Consider the following 19,762-nt stretch of genomic DNA (forward strand, 5'->3'; position numbering starts at 1 on the left):
TCTATATATAGGCACTGGTATATACTGATATCAAAAGTTTCTCATTATATTCCCCATCAAAGATTTTTGTACATTCCTGCTAAACTATGCTTCTAATTCCATATAGTTTTCTTGTGTAAATTAACGAGTAGTTTTGATTTAATTATTGTAAAGTTTGTCAGTTTTCATATATAAGCATTTGTCATTGCCTTTGCCACTTTTTATTTCATACTAATTATGAAAACACAAAAATATCCAGTTAATTTTATTGTGTGCAATTCTTTAATTTCACTTTTCAACTGTTTGTTGAAACTCAATAAATATCATATAACTTAATTTGTTTTAAAGATATCTTAATTATTACTATTTCATTTATTTTTAGGAAATTGTAGCTGCCCTTCAATCTGGCTGCAACATAATTCCCATCCTTGACAATTTCCAATGGCCTGAACCAGAAGAACTTCCAGAAGATATGCGAGCAGTGTGTTATTTTAATGGTGTAAGGTATGTACCTATACCCAATAATTTGTGAGCCATCATATGCTCAGGTTTCAATATTAAATAAATTACTCTTAAACATGATTTTTCCAAAGTTAATTTTTTCAAGCTTTATTATAATACTGTTGTACTGCACATACTAGCCCTGAGTTCCCATTACCCTTTTAATTTTATTCCTCAGATGGATACACGACTATCAAGATGCATGTGTGGACAAAATTGAAAGATTTATGCGTGGGGAATGCAATGTTAAAGGAGAAGGCCAACTTGGTCGTTATGTAGGTGGAAGTTTAGTTGGAGGTATGGCAACTCCAGGCACACCCTCAACATTACCAAGAGGTCCACCCATTTATCAACGAACTACAAGTACAGAGAGTGGGAAAGGCTCCTCCTGTTCAGACAAAGATTTTGCCAAAGACTGACGGGGCGACCCTGCATTGGTTAAACACAGAAGGTATGTTATGTTAGTTACTTGGCATTTGTCTATTCTTTGTTGAATTCTGTAATAGAGACATTTTTCGTATAATACAATCTATGTGCTTTAGTATCCAAAAAAAAAAACTCCATGACTACTTACTCCTGTGTATGGAAACATCCAGTTTTTACTTGTGTTTTTATGAGCTGAAGATGAAGAGATAAAGGTGATATACTTAGGAAAGAGGGGTTCACCCTTACCAATCTTGCAATCAAACTGATTTAGCAAGTCTTTAAGAATAATTCAGAAAGGAAATTTTTGGGTTGTAGGGAATCATATCAAGTTTCGTAAAGGGGCGCTTATATCATCAAGATTAATTATACAAGTTCTAGACTACTATCTGGGTTCTTAAGGGATGAACAGTCTTCTGCTTCGTAAATTCTAGGCCTAAGTAAGCGATTAGGACTGTGTTAGTGCAAAGATTACACAGCAAAAAGGTCAAAAGTAAATAAAGAATTAGAGTACAAGGGGATCTCTGTCTTGGAAGGTGCTGTGTACCATCAGAGCCACTACTGATTGGTGCACTAGAATCACTAGCTATCAGTTGATGAGTTAGGTTAGAGTTTAAAACAGGACATGTTACTCCTGAATTGTTACTCTTAATCAAAAACCTATTGATTAACGAGCTTCCAGGAAAGGGGGTAATGATGTTGAATTCTTAACATGGCAAACAAAAACTAAACTCTTTAGGTTTAGGCTGTTTTATAACATTGGTCGTGTATTGTAGAATGGTACTTACTTGTCATTCGTCTTCATCCCCACTATAAGCAATAATAAGCTTAGTCTTCTCTAGAATTCTCCCTGAACTAAAAGTTTCATTAGCACTCAACTTCTACTTCCCTGTGAGGAAACTTTAAAAAAAATATATGGGTAAAATGTTGACAAACAGCTGTTGTAAATTTAGTAATGTGAACATCAGGCGAGTATGGAATTAAATTTTTTCTTTATTAGTATTTGTCTAAATTCTCATTAACAATTTCTTGGTAGATCATAAGATAATTGGGGTACATTGCAATATTATTTTCTATGATTGGTTTAAAGTCTTAAGCTTTTAACAGCGTCAAATCACATCCACATCAGAGTAGTTACTGTTACATCTCAAAAATTTGGCTTGTATATCAATCTTCTGTGATTTTATTTTGTACTTTAAAGTGGGTTCAAGGTTCAATATTTCCCATTATTTTCAACCATACTGCCTAATGGTAGAGGAGAGTGTAATATAGACTATGTACATTCAGTGACAGAGTATTATAGATATAAAATTCAAACTCTCTAGTTTATGTTGCAAAATCTGACTAAGGTCTTGTTTAGTTCTAGGCTGCCTTTTTCATTCTCATTGAGAATACTTGAAACAATTTCTCAAAAGTGAGAGCTGTGTGCACTGTAGAGATTGCTTTTATTTAGACTAACGTTATTCCACCAGTTTGTTTTAAGGCTGGTCTATCTTTACATCGTTGTATTAAAGATGCACTAAACTAGTGATAGGTATTAAAAGGTTGCTTCCCATGTCACAGCTCTAAACAGTATTATACATTGGACCATGCATTACATCATTCTTCTTATTCTTTTCTTCTGCAAATGTACATGGTGTATAGATTGACCAAAATGAAAAGCAATTTTTAGTATATATAGTTTATTGAATTGTTTCTCAATATGACATATTACAGAATATCATGAATATTGTACATGAGAAACCCAATGGTAATTGAAGATTTTTGTAAACAATATGGGTGAACAACTGGCAGATGGGCAAGTTAATCTGGCATTTCAATTATCCATTCCTGTAAAATAAAGTAAGTTAAGGGTTAAAATATTTATAGGAAAGGTAATGTTAAGATTTTTAAAAATTTTTACTTTACAAGAAAATTTTTTGCTAACAATATCAGTATTGTTTTATTGAATACTTTATCAAGCATCATATTTAACTTACTGTGCAGTAAACTGAATAACTATACTTTAGTGGGTGAAAAATATTTTTGTTCCTACACGAATACAAACCATTGCTGTTTAAAAATTTAATGAAGGTATATTTCTGCAGTTCAGCACACACATACTGATCTGCTACCTCATAAAGTAGTGGTTATACTTTCATAGGAGTTACCTGGAACCTCCTCTCAATCGACCAGAGTTTTGTGTAGTTTACCCTACTCCCGTTTTCTGTAATGGTAGGCCTAGGCGGAAGGATATGTGCCCTGAGGGCAATGCCGAGGCAGGCCACATGTGAGCTTGCGTCGCGACCTTCAGTAAGTTCTCTGGTCGCGTCGTGATATCATCTCGACGCTCGTCATATCTCAGTGCCACATGTCCCGTTGTGCTCTCCCTTGTGCTTCGCGCTTTAACTTGTGTTCCCTTTCTTTTTCTGCTACGTTCCTGTGTCTGGCGGTATTGAGTTAGTGTGTGATGAAGCATACCCGCCGTTGTCCTGGGCCTAGGGCCGGAAAGTCGTGTGGCGCGTTTTTATCTTAGCCCGATGTGGACCCGCATACCCTTTGTTCCTCGTGTAGGGGTAAAGTGTGCTCACCTTCGGACACGTGTCCCGAATGTGTTACGTGGAGCGAGGTTCAGTGGGTTAAGTTCTGGACCAAGAAAAAGAAGTCTTCGAAACTATCTCCCAGGAAGGCAAGTTTGTCTTCTCCTGCAACATCGGCTGGTGAAAGGTCGGATAGAGTTCCTTCTTCTTCCCCTACCCAGAGTAGGGGACGAGGTAAGTCTGTTAAGGGGAAGAAGTCAGGGCTTCTTCCCCAGGAAGGTCTTGATTCTGGGGTGTCTGTTTCTGTTCAGGCGTGTGAGGGGCCTGAGGGTATGTTTAGTGGGGGTCCACGGGACATTGCTCTTGTGCAAGGGGAGCACGTCTCGGCTGGGGACCCCATGTGGAATAAACAAGTTCCTTTTTCTTCCCCAGAGTCTCGGGTGGATGTTTCAGGCGCCCCAGAGAGAGATGATTCCCCGCAGGAGGATCCCCTTGGATGGAGTCTACCGAGGACGCCGTGTAGGTCGCCTTTTCGGGTGGAAGAAGGTCTGAGCTCCTTTTTTCCGTTCGTGGATCGCCCGTCTGCGTCCCCAGCACCTTCGTCGGCGGTTCCAGAGCTGTTTTTACAACCTTCGACATCAAATACTCAACAGGTGTTGAGCAAGGCTCCACCTGTACCTCGGTCCCGTTATGGAGAGGGGTCGGACTCGTCTGCAGCCGGGTCTTCTTTGTCGTTGGAGAAGGAAGTTCGGAGGAGACACATGAGGAAGAGAGACAGGTCCAGGAGAAGATGGTCTGTCTCTAGGTCTCCATCGAGGTCTCGGTCTAGCAGGAGGAGGTCTCGTTCCCCACGAAGGAAGAGCAGGAGTGCCTCCCCGAAGGAGCAAGAACAGTGGGTCCTAGTTCCCCACAGTACGAAGGAGCAAGAACAGTGGGTCCTAGTTCCCCACAGTAAGCTTAAAGACCTTACTACAGTCACGGGCACTGCGGTCAGACTTACCGGAGAAAGTCCTCCTAGAAGGGCCTCCGACAGCCGCAAGTCGGCTTCAGCCTCGGACTATAGACCCCCGTCGGACAGGCGTAAGTCCCCCTCGAAGGTGTCTCAATCCGCCCAGAGGAGGGAGTCGCCTCGGAGGACGGGCAGCCGCGACGAGTCAGCCCGTGGAGGTGATCGTCATGCACGGATCCCTCCGTCGAACACCTTCACGGAGGAGCACGTCCCCTTGTTGAAAACCCAAAAGACGACGGAGGCTCCCGTCTTTTCCGGAGGAAGCGGATGGTGACCTGGATGATGGACCAACGGAGGACTCCACGTATAGGAGGGTGATTAACTTAATAAGGAAGCACCATAGGATCGAGGAGCCTATACCTTCGGAGGGAGATGTCTGGCGGTCCAGCCTGAATAGGATTATGGAGGATCCTGTCCAGAAAAAGCCATCTTTAGCCCTGCCAGAAGCGAGGGATGTCAAACTGGGACGGTCCCATATTGATAAGGTCGTGAAGCGGAACAAAGACACCTCAAAGGGACAGAGTTCTTCCAAGCCCCTCCAAGGCCTTAAGTCTCAGAGCAAGTACTATGCCTCGGAGGGACGCCCTCATGGAGCCAGCAAACTGGAAGACGTTCTCCAGATTTTGGGTCAAAGTGCTCCGGAGGACAGGGCTGCTTCTGCACCTATTTTCTTCTCCCAGACAGAGGCTGTTATGATGGAGGAAATGTCAAAGGACCTTATTAATGTCGCCTCATGGTTGGACTGGTGGGCCTCTACTCTGATGGGCTCCCAGATTGCAACAGACTCTATGGACCCTGCCAAACAAGATGCCTCGAGTGTTAGTCAGCTCGGGGGGCCGCGCCCTGAAGTTCCTGACATTCCAGTCCTTAGCACTGTCAGCGAACTAGGTGTTGAGAAGGAGAGGTTCGGTCCTGAAGAATCTCTCTAAGAAAATTCCGGACAGGGAAGCTAAGGCTCTCCGGAACCTGACTGTGTGGGACGAAGGGCTCTTCCCCCTTAAGAAGACGGAGGAGGTCGTTGAGAAACTGGCTATGAGGAAGGAGACCTTATTACCGAAACACCAGGCGATGAGAAGACCTGGGTTTAGGAGACCTACTTCCGATGCTCCTTCAACTTCTCGCTCTACTCCTACGTAAGTAAGGAGAGACTCCTCGGCGTCTCTATGGTCACAGGCAACTCATCCCACCCGAAGGGGAACCAACTCAGCTCCTTCCTCGTTTAGGACAGCCTACCCTTCAGGCAGGAGAGGACGTTCCGGACGTTCATCCCGAAGGAGGTAGAGTGAGAGGCCCCTCTCCCCTGCCCAAGCCTCAGGTAGGGGGATGCCTCAGACTATTTTGGCAAGCTTGGAAACTTCACGGTGCAGAACCGTGGACGGTGACTGTTTTAAAAGAGGGCTACAGGCTTCCTTTCCTGGCGGATCCACCTCCCCTTATCCCAGAAAGTCAGGCAGAGTGGTTGGCCCCCAAGGACACCTTGAAGAGAGCAGCCTTGCAAGAAGAAGTCTCCACTATGTTAGAAAAGGGAGCAATGGAGACTGTTCACCTTCCAGATCCGGGGTTCTACAGTCGGCTCTTCCTGGTGGAGAAAGCAACGGGAGGTTGGAGGCCAGTGATAGACCTGTCAGCCCTCAAAAAATTCATACGAAAAACCGACTTCAAGATGGACACCCGGAAGTCAGTCCTGGAGTCCTTAAGGGAGGGGGATTTAATGTTGTCCATAGACCTCAAAGATGCCTATTTCCCGATTCCAATCCATCCAGCCAGCAGGAAGTATCTCCGGTTGAGGTGGGGCACCCAGATCTTGCAGTATAGGGCCCTGTGCTTCGGACTCTCCACAGCCCCCCAGGTATTCACGACGGTCTCCGTTTGGGCTCACGAACGGGGAATCTGTCTAATTCGGTACCTGGACGATCGGTTACTCCTTTCTTCCTCAGAGGAAGTCTTGAAACAACAGGGCACGGATTTTCTACACTTCTGCAAGACCCTGGGTATCACCATCAACCTGGAAAAATCTCACCTGTCCCCAACCAACAAGATGACGTACTTGGGCATAGTCCTAGACTCCTTACTGGTCAGAGCCTTTCTGTCAGTAGACAGGTTGAACAATCTGGACCAGATCCTCCACCCCTTCCTAGCGAACCAACCTTTGGTATTTTTACTTTCAAAGAACTTACTGAAGGTCGCGACCCAAGCTCACATGTGGCCTGCCTCAGCATTGCCCTCAGGGCACGTATCCTTCTGCCTAGGCCTACCGTTACAGAAAACGGGAGTAGGGTAAACTACACAAAACTCTGGTCGATTGAGAGGAGGTTCCAGGTAACTCCTATGAAAGTAGTTCTCGGTAAGTATGTTGGGAAAAATACAAATTACTAATAATTTGTGATTTTACTTCTTTTAGCTTGAATAAACGTGATGTAGTAAAACCTTTCTAAAACCAAGGTTCGGGGTATTCGAGGCAGGGAAACAACATTGCCTTGCTGTTCAAACAAGCAAGGCACCAATTATCTGATTTAGGTCAAAGATGTTACAGATAAGTAAACGCACATCTATACAATGTAAACAAATATTTTAGCATATTAAACAACTTATAATGCATGAGGCATTTGTAAACAAAACATTCAAAGAAATGTGACTTGCATATTTTACAGTGTTGCAATTCTGTTCTCTTACAATTGCTTGTGGAACACATGCTCTGCATTGTTGAATGTATGTATGAGCCTTGTGTAACCCATAAGCCTGGTGTAATGAATGGGTCATTTTGATGGGATCTGATAAGTACAAGCCCTACTGGTCCTTATCAGGTGGCATGTCTGTTGCTGTTCTATGCATTGCCAGTGTGGCCATACAACAGCAACAGAAACTGAATAAAGTTGGTTTTCTTCAAACATCACTGGTGCTCCGTCGGAGGCAACAGAGCAAAGTGTTCTTCTGCTGCTCCGTCGGAGGCAACAGAGCAAAGTGTTCTTCTGCTGCTCCGTCGGAGGCAACAGAGCAAAGTGTTCTTCTGCTGCCAAGTATGAAGTGTAGCAGCGCCGCCATTTTTCATTGATATTCAGTGTCTTCCTGACATACAGTAGGGTCCCGAATTATGCGAGAATTTGGTCGATTAATGACCTCGTGTAAATGGAAAATCGCGAATTTCGAAACACACAACTAACAGAAATAATTCCATTGTGGCCATGGCAACCAGCAATTTGCCTATTCAAATGTGTTTACTACCCATTTCCAATACTTTCTTTGTACTATACTGTATTTCTTTATAATATCAAATTGTTTTTGTAAATAAATAAAACATTTAATATACTTTAAAGTTCTAATAACTTGAAAAATGGTTAAAATTATAACCAGGATAGGTGTAAACGCCATATATTTCCCGTTACAACACAACCCAAAATACAGACAAATTTTAATGTTTGTCATATCTATTGTATAATACAACTGGTGAATAGCAAAACCATCACTCTGTAGACTAGCTTGTTGTATGATTGAAAATCCAGAAATATCAAAATAAAGGCGATTTTATATCTTGCGTTTCCTAAACACGCTAAAAAGCAGAATAGAAAACGACAACCAATGTTTTGTTTACGTTTAACTCTGATCACAACGAAGAAACAGACGCATTTATACATCTGTGTTTTTGAATTGACAGCAATTTTACCAAGTATAGATTATATGTTGAATTTGTTATTACCAATGTTTTAATTATTTTTTATTAGAACTTTCAAATAAATGAAATGAATGCCATTTATGAAATGTTTTTCTTTATGATGCCGCCTGAAACGGAAACCTTCCATTTGTTTACGCTCCATCTTCGATCATAATAAACAAACGAATGCATTAAACACACATGATCTAAGTCATAACTAATGATATTACTAACATTTAGTAAACATTATGTTATTACAAATATTTTACTTACCGTATCCATACAAATTCCTAAATTCGTATCAAAGCTGGAATTTTTTTTTCCTTATGCGTTTAATCCACAATAGCAAACTGCCGCTAATGACAGAGTGATAACTTACGATAATTCTAAACTGTTACGAAAGATAATTGTCCTTTCCATATCCAAAATACTTTTCCTAACTTCAGTTATAAGTCAACTTGTACCCACCTCAATTATGGATCCATATGCAAAAAAGGTAAAAGAAGAAAGTACTAGGCCTATTTTTAAAGTCACCGAACAATTAGGTTACCGCTATAACGTTCGATGTGAGAGAGAGAGAGAGAGAGAGAGAGAGAGAGAGAGAGAGAGAGAGAGAGAGAGAGAGAGAGGGATGGTTTTAAAGTACTAAACAATAAATATGATAGGTTATAACACATTGGTGTTTATGTAATATTAACTGTATAGATGGTTTGAATAAGTTAAGAAATGGTGTAAACAATTCTTTGTTATTGTATTCGCGCGGAAGCTAGACATCAGCTGATGTGATCACAGCCAAAAGTAAAACAAAAATAAGTTAGCAATACTCGATTTTTAAAACACACCCGAAATTTTACAACATAAGTACATGTTTTATTATAGCGCAATTGACATTTAAAGAGTAAACCTTTTCTGGAATAGAATGGTGTTTCCTAAAAAATAGTGGTTTGCGGACGAAATCGGTTACCGTATTTTAAGCTATGATTGAAATGGATGTATACACGGTATGATTTTTTCGTTTTGTAATTAATTGACACTTCAAGAAAACCGATTTTGGTTTCTTCATCTATTTGTAAGTATTGTATAACGAGAGAGAGAGAGAGAGAGAGAGAGAGAGAGAGAGAGAGAGAGAGAGAGAGAGAGAGAGAGAGATATTATGACGCAGAAGGTTACAGACCTAGAACAGGGGAGGATGAAGGGGGGGGGGGGGGGAGTTATGAGATAGGCTGGGTGGACTCGCAGGGGAGACGGTAGGAGACGGGGGAAGGGGGGATTTGGTTGCCAGTGGCTAAAAATAGATTCTGAAAGACGGTAAAGGGAAAAACGAATCCCATCGAATAAACAGAATAAGGAAAGGGAATAAGATTCAGAGGAATAATAGATATAATGGAATGAAAATGACTAGATGGTGTTAGTTGTGATAAGAATAATTTAGATATTTGAAATAAGAGTGTCTGAGGAGGTATAGAAGGAATTCGTGATAAATATAGAGGAATATCAAAGGATACAGTTAGTTTGCATTAAAGGGTTTGTTATCGTTTATCGGCAGTGAATATCCTAAACTTCGGTAACGAGTCGTCAATATTTTGTCATATTTTAAACAGTATACATTTGATTTGCAAACATTGGTTTTGTAGAGTACTCTACAAAACCAATGTTTGCAAATCAAATGTATAGCCTACTGTTTAAAATATGACAAAATATTGACGACTCGTTACCGAAGTTTAGGCTATTCACTGCCGATAAACGAACCCAGTCTACTCGTGAAAACCTTGAACGCCCAGAGGGAAAAATAAGGCTTTTAAATATACTGTACTAAACAAAAATAATGCTTTAATATACCATCATTAACACTACCATTACAATTATCGTAAGGTTAGAGAAAGATAAAGATTGCCGAGAACGTAACCACATTTCTGTTTACATTTTGTCAGCTGGACTCGCACAGTTAACAGTTGATTTCATTGTTGTGGAATTTTATCCTTAAATAGGCTATTCATCATGAAATTATGTTAATGAAATGTAATGTTAATATTGTTTTGTAACATTTATTATAAATCACCGTATTTAGGGCTACCAATATACTTAAAAAGACTATAGATTTGATACATTTTGTAGTGCTTGACTCGCGAACTTTGAACAGCCTCGTGGATACAGAAAATTTATTTTTGAAAAATAGCGATCGTGGAAAAGGGGAATCGTGTAATTCGAACACGCTTAATTCGGGACCCTACTGTATCACCTGGAGGTGCTGTCTCTTCACAAGTCCCTGTGGTCTTTTCTCCTGTAAGAGCATTGTCATAAGCTTGCATAATTAGATTTTTTAAAATATGAACAAAGTTCTTCCTTCACCTATCTTCATTTTCTTCAATCTTCGCTGCATCGTCCCATTTTTTTCAGACCTGAGGAACCAGCAAATAGAATAGATACCTCACCTTATGAGACTGGCTCTAGGTTTGGCAACCGGTCAGTTCGAATAGGTTCTGCCCCGTACTTATTTGATTACAGGGTTTCTACACATGTAACAGGAGGTGCACCTTCTCCATTATTATTATTATTATTATTATTATTACTTACTAAGCTACAACCCTAGTTGGAAAAGCAGTATGCTATAAGCCCAGGGGCTCCAACAGGGAAAATAGCTCAGTGCGGAAATGAAAAAAGGAAAATAAAATATTCTAAGAAGAGTAACAACAATAAATATCTCCTATATAAACTATAAAAACTTTAACAAAACAAGAGGAAGAGAAATAAGATAGGAGAGTGTGCTCGAGTGTACCCTCAAGCAAGAGAACTCTAACCCAAGACAGTGAAAGGCCATGGTACAGAGGCTATGGCACTACCCAAGACTAGAGAACAGTGGTTTGATTTTGGAGTGTCCTTCTCCTAGAAGAGCTGCTTACCATAGCTAAAGAGTCTCTTCTACCCTTACCAAGAGGAAAGTAGCACAGAACAAGTACAGTGCAGTAACCCCTTTGGTGAAAGAGAATTGTTTGGTAATCTGTGTTGTCAGGTGTATGAGGATAGAGGAGAATATGTAAAGAATATGCCAGACTATTCAGTGTGTATGTAGGCAAAGGGAAAATGAACCGTAACCAGAGAGGAGGATCCAATGTAGTACTGTCTGGCCAGTCAAAAGACGCCATAACTCTCTAGCGGTAGTATCTCAACGGGTGGCTGGTGCCCTGGCCAACCTACTACCTACTGATCATTAATTCAGCATCAGTTTGAAGAGGTCCTGCCCGCACTCTTGTGACAAAGGAGGTTGTACGTGGTGGTGCAACTATTACCATGAAAGCTGCTTCCAGGACTAGCCTTGAAAAAACTTCCTGATTAAACCACTGGTTGAACACATTCACATACTTTGCATTAACCCAGAATTCAGCAATCCCAAAATGCACGAGTAGTATTCAGAGTTGGTCTTCTTCGGCAGAAGGCAGGGAACTTTCCAATGCTGCAGCCAGCTGACCCGTGGGCATTTTGGTCCTGAGGGAACAATAAAAGATTCTCCTCAAGCAGAAGGCATAAGTTTCCTAACCCATCCTTCAGTTCTTCAGGACTTCCTCTTTGGCTTTAGATACCAATTCTCTTCCTCCCCATTCATTCATACTCGTCTCTTCTGGTGCCTACTCAAATAAGATTTGCCTCTCGGGATCTCTTGGTAATCAACTTTTCCTTTCTCCCTCCAGAAAGCAATCAATGATGCAGGACCGAGACAGTCTGCTTTCCTTTGGTAACAATTTGAGAATCGTACTCAGTCAGCAAGCTCAGTCTCATGGCTAAGTACAAAATAGAGTACCAGAGTATACTGATAAACATCGGGAGAAACAGAAAGGATTACATATGCTCTCTATTGACATGGAGAAGGCATACGTTCGAGTACCACATCAGGAGCTATGGAGATGTATGAGAGAAAAGGGAGTCCCTGAGAAATACGTAACAATCACCCAAGATATGTATGAAAGGGCTGAAGCAAATGTTAAGAGCAGTATAGGCCTAACAAAGTTTCCCAGTAAATGTGGGACTACATCAGGGATCTGCATTGAGCCCTTACCTATTTGATCTGGTCATGGATGTAGTAACACAAGGTATTAGAGATGAGTCTCCTTAGTGTATGCTTTTTGCTAATGATGTCATACTGTGTAGCACTAGGCGAGAGGTAGTAGAAGAGAAATGGAAAATAGAGGATTGAAGATCAGCAGGAAAAGAAAGAGTATTTGAGATTGAAAAATGGGGAGAATAGGGAATTTAGTTTACTAGGAGAGATTGAAAAGAGTTGAAAATTTCAAGTATTTAGGATCAACAGTAGCGGAAGATGGTGATCTGGGGGCAGAAATAAACCACAGAATACAAGGAGGATGGAAGTATTGGAAAAAAGTGTGGGGAGTACCATGTGGCAGGAAAATAGGGGTTAAGTTGAAAGGTAAAGTACACAGGACAGTTGTGAGACCGGCAATGATGTATGGAGTGGAGACGTGGGCAATAAAGAAGACTGAACAGAAGAAACTGGATGTGGCCGAGATGAGAATGTTGAGATGAATGTGTGAGGTGAAAAGAACATAAGATACGGAATGAGGTAATTCTGGGTACCACAGGAGTTAGAGAACTATCAGATAAGATCCAAGAAAGTAGACTGAGGACGTATGGTCATGTCATGAGAAGAGATGAAACGTATATTGGGAGGGGAGTGATGGAAATGGAGGTACAAGGAGGGGAGTGATGGAAATGGAGGTACAAGGAACGAGGAGGAGAGTCAGACCAAAGCGAAGGTGGATGGACTGTATCAAGGATGACCTTAGATCAATTAAACAGTGAAGAAAGGGAGGACAGAGCTAGATGGAGAAAGCTGGTCAGAAACATTGACCCCACATAAAAGTGGGAAAAGATGCAGACAAAGAAGAAGAAGAAGAGTATACTGATCAATGCATTGAATGATTGTATCAGCAAATGTAGGGAGGTAGTGTAGCTGCTCCTGCATGACCAAAAACATTGCCATTTGAAGAATCACTAGCCAACAGCCAGCGATTTCCCTACCTTCTGGTTTCAGGGTAACAGAAAACACATAGTTGGACTGTATCAAGGATGACCTTAGATCAATTAACCAGTGAAGAAGTGTGGGACAGAGCAAGATGGAGAAAGCTGGTCAGAAACATTGACCCCACATAAAAGTGGGAAAAGATGCGAAGAAGAAGAAGAAGAGTATACTGATAAATGCATTGAATGATTGTATCAGCAAATGTAGGGAGGTAGTGTAGCTGCTCCTGCATGACCAAAAACATTGCCATTTGAAGAATCACTAGCCAACAGCCAGCGATTTCCCTACCTTCTGATTTCAGGGGAACAGAAAACACAGAATGCTCGGGCTTGAAGACGTAATGAAGAGAACCTTGCCAGAAATTTCCCTACCTTCTTTTTTCAGTGAAACAGGAAACATGGAATGATCGAGCTTGATGGCTGAATGAAGAGACCCTTGTCAGGGGAGACTAATCCTTGCCTTCAAAGATGTATACAAGAGTAGGGCACTTACAAGTAGCCCGACTACCTCACGGGATGTGACCCACAGAAGAAAACAAGAGACCTGTTGTCCATACACAAAGAAGCTCGTTTTGCACAGGTGCTCCAACCAAAGATTGCTTCAATGGTGCCTAAATTGTGAATAGTCAGCCACTAAGTACTCCCCCTTCCTTCAGTAGTAGCTGAATTGTGAATGAACAGCTTGTGCCACTGGTTCAGGAAATGAGAGTTTCCCTGAATTCTACCCGTATTACAAACATGTTTTGTTCTTGGAAGCATCCTAGGGTTAAGGTACAGACTGTAGGACCTAGTCTCTCTTGAATTGTGAATGCTGGTAGAGCAAAGCCATCACATCAATATTTTTGAGATGCAAGTATTACTCCTTGCTTGACTTTCAAGTATGAGATTACCTGTTCACTACCTATCTAAATAGGAAGCTACCAGTGTTCCGTTCCTCTATTAAAGGAGGGACCAAGTAGCTCTCCAGTACAAGTATTGATTTTATATATATATATATATATATATATATATATATATATATATATATATATATATATATATATATATATATATATATGTTATAAAATACTATCTACAGTATGGCCTTCATATGATATATGAAGTTAATAGAAGGTTTGTATGTGTGCTGGAGGTCATAAAAATCTTTACTGCATTATACTGTACTTCCTTACATACCCGTTTTCCAAGCAGCTCTGACTCCAACTAGAAATTCTTTATTTGATGAAAAGATTGTATTTTTAAAGATCCTTTTCACTTCCTAGACTGCCTCCTCTTCTCACTAAAACTCTCAGGCTGTGGAATTAAATGTGTTCAAATAATATTTAATTAAAATTAAAACAATTGCATTAGGTAAAAAAGTTCTAGGCATTACAGAACCTCAATAGCCAATTTGCATAAATGCTCTTAAATTTATTTTTTTCCTTAGTTTTATGAACAGCATACAATAAAAAAATTTGCTCAATATTTTGATATTAATTAACTTAAAACTTTTTTTCATTACAGAATATTTACCACAAGTAGCCCGAGATCTGCTTCACCACTGAGGTGGGGTGGTAGAGCAGTGAGTCCAGTACCACGGCTTCCAGTACGCGGAACAAGTGGGCATAGGGGACTAGGGGCAGGATCTCCCCTTTTGCCTCGCCCTAATCGCCGAGCACTCTTACCTTCACGATCATTAAGTCTTGACACCGGGTTAGATACAAACAGGGCTGTTGGCTCAGACAATGAAAGTGCAACAGATGTAGTGAACTCATGCGAGCAGTACCTACAACAAAATCAGCAACCTAGACCACCTCCATACCAACCAACTGGGCCAGAAGCCCGACCTCCAAGACGAAGATTAAGCAGTATACCGTGTGAGAGCAGTCCAATAGCAGAAGAGGAAACTATTGTTGATGAAGAAACAAGTCACCTAGGGTCAATGGATGAGACTTTAGGAGGAAGCAGAGAAGATTCTTGCTACTTCGATCCTTCAATGTTATCCTCTAGTGCCTCTTCTAGAAGGTCATCTATTGCTTCAGCTGATGAGCTCCAAAGAAAATCTTCCTTTGTCAATAAATGTATGACACGTGTCAGAGGTTTTATGAAAAAATGAAGAAAAAAATATCACACAATTGAACATCAGTTGAGAGTGAAAATATGGTGCTTGTGGTGTTATTATGAAGTACTCTGAGGCTGGAGTCACTTGGACGCAAAGGCGACAGGACGCTTGGTTGACCAGTGCAGGGAATTCTGAACTTGAAATGCCAAGTGTTGGGACCATAGACCTTTGGACTTGCAAATAACTAAGGTCACTCACTTGGCTAAGATATGATTTATGTCTAAAGTGAATTGTTGAGTAACCCTTTGTACTGACCTAATGCCAAATTTGTGAATCTGGGAATATTGTCACAAGTATAATACATTAATGATAGAGATGGAAAACTTAGAACACTGTGACTTATTTTCTAAAATGTCCTGCCATGGAATTTGTAATTTGCTAAATGCAGCAGCTGTTCAAGGGAAATCACAAAATAGTGAATTGATACCAAACATATATGTAAGCATTTAGTGTTTCCACTTATTTCCTTTGTCCATTTCACTTGCACTTTTTCTTAAGTGCTGTTTCAAAATATGGATTAATGCCATCAATCAATAATTCTTGCAGTTCCTTTCCTTACTGTGCAGCAACTATGGGCAACTTATTTTCAGAATAGGTTTTAGTTTTTTAAAAAAGTACTGAAATTATTTAACTAATGAAATTTTTAAATTTTATTATACAGTATATATATATATTTTGTGTATGGTATATATGTTATTAATATATGCTTATACACTGAGCTTTATTTATTATTAACGAACACATCGTTGACGGAGCTTAGAAATGTGTAAACTATTGAATGTGAAGTCCTTATTGAGAATTACAATTTCCCTTAGTTTTAAGGTATCATTGTTATCTCACCGTTGATGGTCCAGAATAATATTCAACGAATATTATTTTTTGGGCCTCTGTAATGTACAGTATTGTATGATACTTTTGAAAAGTGATGTTGCAGTTCATTAGTCATCTAAATAATTAGTAGAAGCCATTTTGAAAACCTGAGTACACTTTTGTAAAAAGAAAAATTATTCCATATTGAAGAGTTCCAAAGATTAGTCTCTTCATTTACAGACTAATATCTGTAAATGGCATAGTCATGGTGTTTAAGTTAAGGTTCTGACCGTTTGGACAACACATGAAAAATTATTTGTGTTGGCTATACTGAAAAAGCCTGCTATACACTTAAATGATGGTGATCCCTATCGTTTCTTTTTTTCTTTGTCCTTGTAAATAGAGATCGGCAACTAACGTGTAAGTTTGAGAATTATTATTTTTACACGCAGTAGCCTGGAGCTTAAATAAATACTATTTAAGTAATTAATATGCATATGATTTCATGTCCTTATCTCAAAGAAAATTAACGTTTTGGGATAATTTAATGTCGATACCTATCCATATTAAACCTTATTACTGTAAAGTATTTGTTCACAAAAGAAAGATATATATATATATTTTGGTGTCAAATTATATATTACAAAGCTGTAACATGGAGTACAAAAATAGATAACCTTGGATGATTTATGGCAATTTAATCAAGAAAAAAATATTTTGTAGAAAAAGAGTAAAAAATATATTATTGTAATTGGTTAACTCACCTCACATCCTAAATTTATCAAGAAACTTTTGAGGATCTTTACAGTCCGCATATAGATTATTTCACAAAGTTTGGTTGATCAGAATTATAGCTTCAGAAGTAATCACTGCTGAAAAAAGAACGACGGAATAAGTTGACTACGCTTACTTACATTCATCATTATTAATTTGAAGTGTTTACCTAAATACAACAAAAGTATTCCTTTATATGAATTTATAGCAGTTACCATAGCTGCAATATTTGATCTACATGCATGTATTTTAGATTTGACAGGGATAATTGAGCATATTGCTGTAATTTCAGAATCACAATTTGATTGTATCATCTACTGGTTGAGTTAACTTTCAAGAGTAATGAAAAGGTAATTGTGCAATTTTAATACCCAAAGCCAACATATGGGATTGTAAGATCATTTAGTTAGAGAATAAATGATTATATTTTGCCTAATTCACTTCAATGGTGGTCCTCAAATAAGAGCTTGCATTTAATTGAAAAAAGATGAATAAAACTACAGAAAAAATATTAGGATATAGTGTTGATGGTTGTGAATGATGGACATTGATAGACAGGTGAATTTTTACAAAAGCTGTTTTGTACAGTACTTGTGTATAATTTAAACTTTGTATCCAAAACACTGATAAGTACTGTACAAAATCTTTATTTTACTTTTGGAGTGAAACTTCACTAGCACACACCCCCTCAGGGTATCTCACTTATATTGGCTAGGTGGGCCGACTGCAGGTACTGTACAGTAAAATACTTTTTATTACCAATTGTCCAATTATTGGCACAAAGAGATCTTTTCAATTTTACACCTCATCTAAACCCAACTGTCATTGTTGCAACAATAAGACAACCTTCTCAAGCAATGACTGCTATTCCATTACTGTTTATGGAAAATGTACAAGTGGGAGCCTAATAATAAAATAGCATAAATTTACTTTTAATTTTTTTTTTTTATGTAACTACCGTTATCAATAAACAAAAATAATAAAGATTTCCAATATCATGAGGTGCTACCATACACAATGCCCTTGTCTCAGGCTGTAACCTAGCATAGAACCAGACTTTCTGGAACTGATGCTAGGTACAGACAACCAGACAAGTGTGCAACTGAAACTATATTGGCAAGTAATTAATCCTAAAGAACCTGAATCGGTGGATGGGCACCGGAATGACAATCATCACGCTGGGCAAAGGTCAATCTAGATAGGATACTACAGTACTGAAGTTTGAAGAACAGGTGGGTAATCCTGCACATGCACACACCCCTGGTCATACTGAACCAGTTTGAAGGTAGTGGGATGGTCCAAAACATAACCCACAAACTCCTCCCACCATACCTCCAATGAACTTTGGTGCACATGGGATTTTATTTTCATTAGTCTCTAGTATTATATGTGACTGAAATGAGAAGAGTCTGTAGAACTATGATTTCCTGCAGGGGTGACAAACAGGACTACTGAATTTATTCTTCACAGGATGTGTTCTTAAAATTCTTCCATACCACAAAACCACATTTAAAGCACAAATAAACCTTATCTTTAACTAAAAACTGAATTGTATACTGAAAGCTCATGGTGTACTGAGGGTTGCCAGCATGTGTTGATCAACCTAGCATTAGAAGCATAACTTGGCATTAGATTTTCCAAGCATTCAACAGTATCAGCTATTTCTATTCTACAAGCAATGAAATTTGCATTTAAAATCATGTAACAGTCCTCTTCCAAATCACAAAAGTTTAAAGAAAAAAAAAGTTAAGGATAAGTAATATAGTTTACAGGAATTCCTTTTATGAATGTTCCTAACTATTTTTGGCAGTTGCTCTCTCCTCTCACCAAGGCAAAGTACTGGGAGTCTGGGAGAGAGAGAGAGAGAGAGGGGGGGGGGATAGTTGTAGCAATAGAACTATCACCTGCATACTACATATTAGATAATCATTTTTGGATTACAAGACAATATAACTGACATTACAAGTTGAAGCATCTTCAAATATGATGAATATCTCCAAGTGGGAGAATCCAAAGCCTTAGTCCTAAATTGATAACTATCTAATGTCAAATTTTACACCATCAAAGCGTCGTAACGTTAGTAGAATAAAGTTTTGTACATTTTGGGGGGCACTGTACAGCATTCTAAATCACTAATATCACAAATTTTCAAAAGTAAATTAAATTTTTCCTAAATATTCATATAAAAGTGAGTCCTTTAATAGTTATATGTTTTCAGAATAGCTGGAGGGTCGGTAATAAAATCTTGATGTGCTGGAAATTACTGCCAAATGGCGGGGAAGCCCAGCCACCCGACATGAAGAACTCAGGTTTGTGTAGATGGGGAAAATTCAAATTACTTGTAAAAATTCGTGATGTGCTTAAAAATGGATATAAAGCCTCGTCCTTTTCTAAAAGACGAACCCTTAGTAGGGAAGTAGTCCCTATAACTAACTTGTTGATTTACTTTCTCAGGAAATTTCAAAGCAATTTGTTTCTGTGTATGAGGACTAGTGGTGACCATACTGTCAACCCCCTAACAACTTGTACATGTGTAGATGACGCTAGGTCACTACCAAGGACTGTCAGATTGTATGAACATTTGTGAGAAATGGGTTTGCATACATTTGGCCAAGCTGCTCCTTGTCTTGGAGAATGGGGGAGATACTTCTAATCAATAATATTTTTGTTAAGAACAGTTGTTTAATGCGAAAGAGTTCCTTAGGAGCTCCTCATGAGTCTTGTCGATTCTTGCAAAGATTCCAGATCTAAGACCTTACTGAAATCTGGATAGAGGGCTGAGCAGTATCCTTCACCACCCTCGAAGATAGGGAGGCTTCCCTGATGTACAAAAATGAAAAACAGTTGATCCAGATACCATTCGGCGTGTGGCTACTTGTGAACGATCAGTGTCAAGCTGAGCTTTATATCCTCAATTACTTGTCGAGTACAGTAATTGCAAAAATGGGAAAATAAGCGGAAAATAA

At 39.4% G+C, this 19,762-nt stretch overlaps 1 protein-coding gene and 1 long non-coding RNA gene across 4 annotated transcripts in view; one reads left to right on the top strand and one right to left on the bottom strand.

The window, feature by feature from the left end:
- The window catches only part of Sarm (sterile alpha and armadillo motif), a 518,042-nt gene extending 501,530 nt beyond the window's left edge, over window positions 1–16,512 (top strand). Inside the window, 3 exon segments of the mRNA XM_068361232.1 lie at window positions 362–483; window positions 659–931; window positions 14,615–16,512. Of these exon segments, the coding sequence (XP_068217333.1) occupies window positions 362–483; window positions 659–899 (363 nt within the window). The 3' untranslated portion in view covers window positions 900–931; window positions 14,615–16,512.
- LOC137629678 (uncharacterized) overlaps window positions 1,813–19,762 on the bottom strand; it is a 56,814-nt gene continuing 38,864 nt past the window's right edge. For 2 of the 3 annotated variants that reach the window (XR_011041577.1, XR_011041578.1), the window contains 3 exons: window positions 16,787–16,894; window positions 14,288–14,404; window positions 1,813–2,733 (listed from right to left, as the gene is read on the bottom strand). This is a non-coding gene — a long non-coding RNA (uncharacterized lncRNA). The remainder of the gene's footprint in view (window positions 2,734–14,287; window positions 14,405–16,786; window positions 16,895–19,762) is intronic. The other variant, XR_011041579.1, reaches the window with a different exon arrangement.

This window comes from Palaemon carinicauda, chromosome 37, assembly GCF_036898095.1.
Source record: "Palaemon carinicauda isolate YSFRI2023 chromosome 37, ASM3689809v2, whole genome shotgun sequence".
In the NCBI taxonomy this organism is placed as follows: Eukaryota; Metazoa; Arthropoda; class Malacostraca; order Decapoda; family Palaemonidae; genus Palaemon; species Palaemon carinicauda.